Source organism: Oncorhynchus kisutch, unplaced genomic scaffold, assembly GCF_002021735.2.
Source record: "Oncorhynchus kisutch isolate 150728-3 unplaced genomic scaffold, Okis_V2 scaffold3825, whole genome shotgun sequence".
In the NCBI taxonomy this organism is placed as follows: domain Eukaryota; kingdom Metazoa; phylum Chordata; class Actinopteri; order Salmoniformes; family Salmonidae; genus Oncorhynchus; species Oncorhynchus kisutch.
Window position 1 is genome coordinate 1 of NW_022265770.1, and position 2,423 is coordinate 2,423.

Consider the following 2,423-nt stretch of genomic DNA (forward strand, 5'->3'; position numbering starts at 1 on the left):
TTATGGCAGGCGTGGGTATTTCACACGGCTCCTGTTGATGCTGCTGACATGAATTAATCATGGCAGAAATTCCTGAGTGCTGATGTGAACAGCGTCGGAATGCTATAAAAGGTATGATGCCTCCTGCTCGGGTAGTTCTAATCTGACAGGCAAATGTCTCGAGTGTCAATATCCACATGGATAGATAGGCCACGTGGGCCTAAACACACGAATAAATTATCTCTCACTTTCTTTTCCTATTAGGTCAATTAGTAACATCTGTCTCTGTGTCAGTCAAATTGGAACAGAGCTGATTCTGTCTTCATTACACGTAATTAGCGATGAGAAAGGCACAATAACCAGTGGACTGGCGTGAAAAGTGTATGTGGGTTCTACATGGTGAAATTCATCAGGGGCTGAACGGAACACTCCATGCAAAATGAAACTAATCAGACCGTTAAATTACATTTCCACCGTGGGGTTGATAGATTCACCACAAGAGGAAAAAGAGAAATGAGAATGTACCTGCCGCTTTTGTTCGAATCTGCTTGGATTGCATGCTGGGCTCTCCAACACCCACATTGTTGCTAGCCACCACCCTGAATTCGTAATCCACCCAGGGTTCAAATCTATCACCGTTGCATGAAACATCTGTCCAGGCACAGAATCAGGAACTAGGATTAAAGAATTTAGAATTTAAATACATATTGATTCTCATCCACCAACAAAACACATTCATGTTATCAAAGACTGCCTGTGATACAATTAATGTCAATATAACTTATCCAAGAAGGCCCCCAAGATAACGAATGATTAAAGATAAATACTCCTGTTCACATCATTCATCCCCAAAGCTGACTATTCCCACAGTATTCTGATAGAACAGACATTTTAAAGGGGAAATTACAAACATCAGAAGCCTTTTAAACCTTAAATACACTACAAGGTCTACATTTCCTGCATTGCAAGAACGTTCTCCTGCAACAGGGTGATCAAATTAAGATCCTACATCTGTAAACAGTGTCTGTGAGGGATGGGCTGGCATTGTAGCTACCTGTCCTGACGGCCTGCCAGCCTATGGAGAAGGGGGTCCTGGCCTGGATGCTGTATGTGATGACAGGGCTGTGGTGGTCAGGTCCAGACTCCCAGGAGAGCTGGGCAGTGGAGTCAGTGATTTCCCCCACAATAAGGCCCTCTGGGGCACCGGGAGGCCCTGAAATAACCAGCAGCACAGGCACAGAACAGGGAGACAAGGACAACCACTGTCAAATAGTTCTATTGTGTCAGCCAAAAAAAGGATGGCAAGGTTAGAGCAGTCTGCCCACAAAAGAGAGAGACATTTAATATTTCACACAGCAGAGATAAAGATCCTCCAGTTGATGAGGGGAAATACAAAAGGATTCAAAAACGAAGGAGAAGAGGAAAATTTATGCATTGATTTCAGATGCTCCTGTAGTCATTATTTAACACTGAATGAATGTCACCCAGAATAGTTGGCTGAAGTAAAGGGAATTAATAGAACGGGTGATCATGTCTGAGGTTGTCTAATTCCTCTTTAGATGAGTGCTACCCTAGATATGGTATATCTCTATGGGTGCTACAGTATGCCAGTAAACCAAAGTATCATCACAGGGAGGAAGTGCGTGCGTACCTCTAACAATCAGGTGGGCTGCTGCTGAGACACTGTCCACCACAGTGTGTACCATGCACACATACTTCCCAGAATGCTTTAGCTGAATATTCCTGACCATCAGATCACCAGCTGATCCCTGATGACAATAGAACAGAAAAGTGTGCAATTTATCAACAATACTAGTGTCTCGAAATACAGTCATTCAATATATATTTCTTTCCAGCTGTGTAGCACCTTTCATACCACTTATACAGTATACATTATGATAGATTTTTTTATCCCAAGTATGCTATTGCAGTAGCAGTGAGAGAAAAGAGCAGGTAGGAACATTGGAGTGACACTGATTTCAACACTCCTTGTGTTAAAAACAAAAAAACACTTCCTGGAGTTTAAGAGCTCTGCCAATGATGCTCACAGTGAAATGTCAGTGTTATACAGGCCGTTTTAGTGCAGGGTCTTTGTGTGCTCAGCAGACCAGAGGATAAATCCTGTAGGCAGACAGATTTGTGTGCCTTTGTTCACTGGAGTGTCAGGTGATTTACTCATAAGATCAGCAACAGACTGGTTGTTTTAATCTTCATGTCCACGGTTTTACCTGGCCAAGTCTCCATGTTAAATGCCTTAGTCTGTTGCTGATCTTATGAGTAAATCACCTGACACTCCAGTGAACAAAGGCACACAAATCTGTCTGCCTACAGGATTTATCCTCTGGTCTGCTGAGCACACAAAGACCCTGCACTAAAACGGCCTGTATAACACTGACATTTCACTGTGAGCATCATTTGGCAGAGCTCTTAAACTCCAGGAAGTG

At 43.0% G+C, this 2,423-nt stretch overlaps 1 protein-coding gene across 1 annotated transcript; it reads right to left on the bottom strand.

Annotated features, from left to right (window-relative positions):
- Positions 1-595: 595 nt before the first annotated feature.
- Positions 596-1,743, bottom strand: LOC116371905 (contactin-4-like; the record flags this gene model as incomplete). Its single annotated transcript, XM_031821047.1, has 3 exons — positions 1,631-1,743; positions 1,034-1,192; positions 596-653 (listed from the first exon to the last, which is right to left on the bottom strand). Coding segments are annotated over exons 1-3 (317 nt in total), but the record flags the coding sequence as incomplete, so codon positions are not given.
- Between the last annotated feature and the right edge of the window lie 680 nt (positions 1,744-2,423).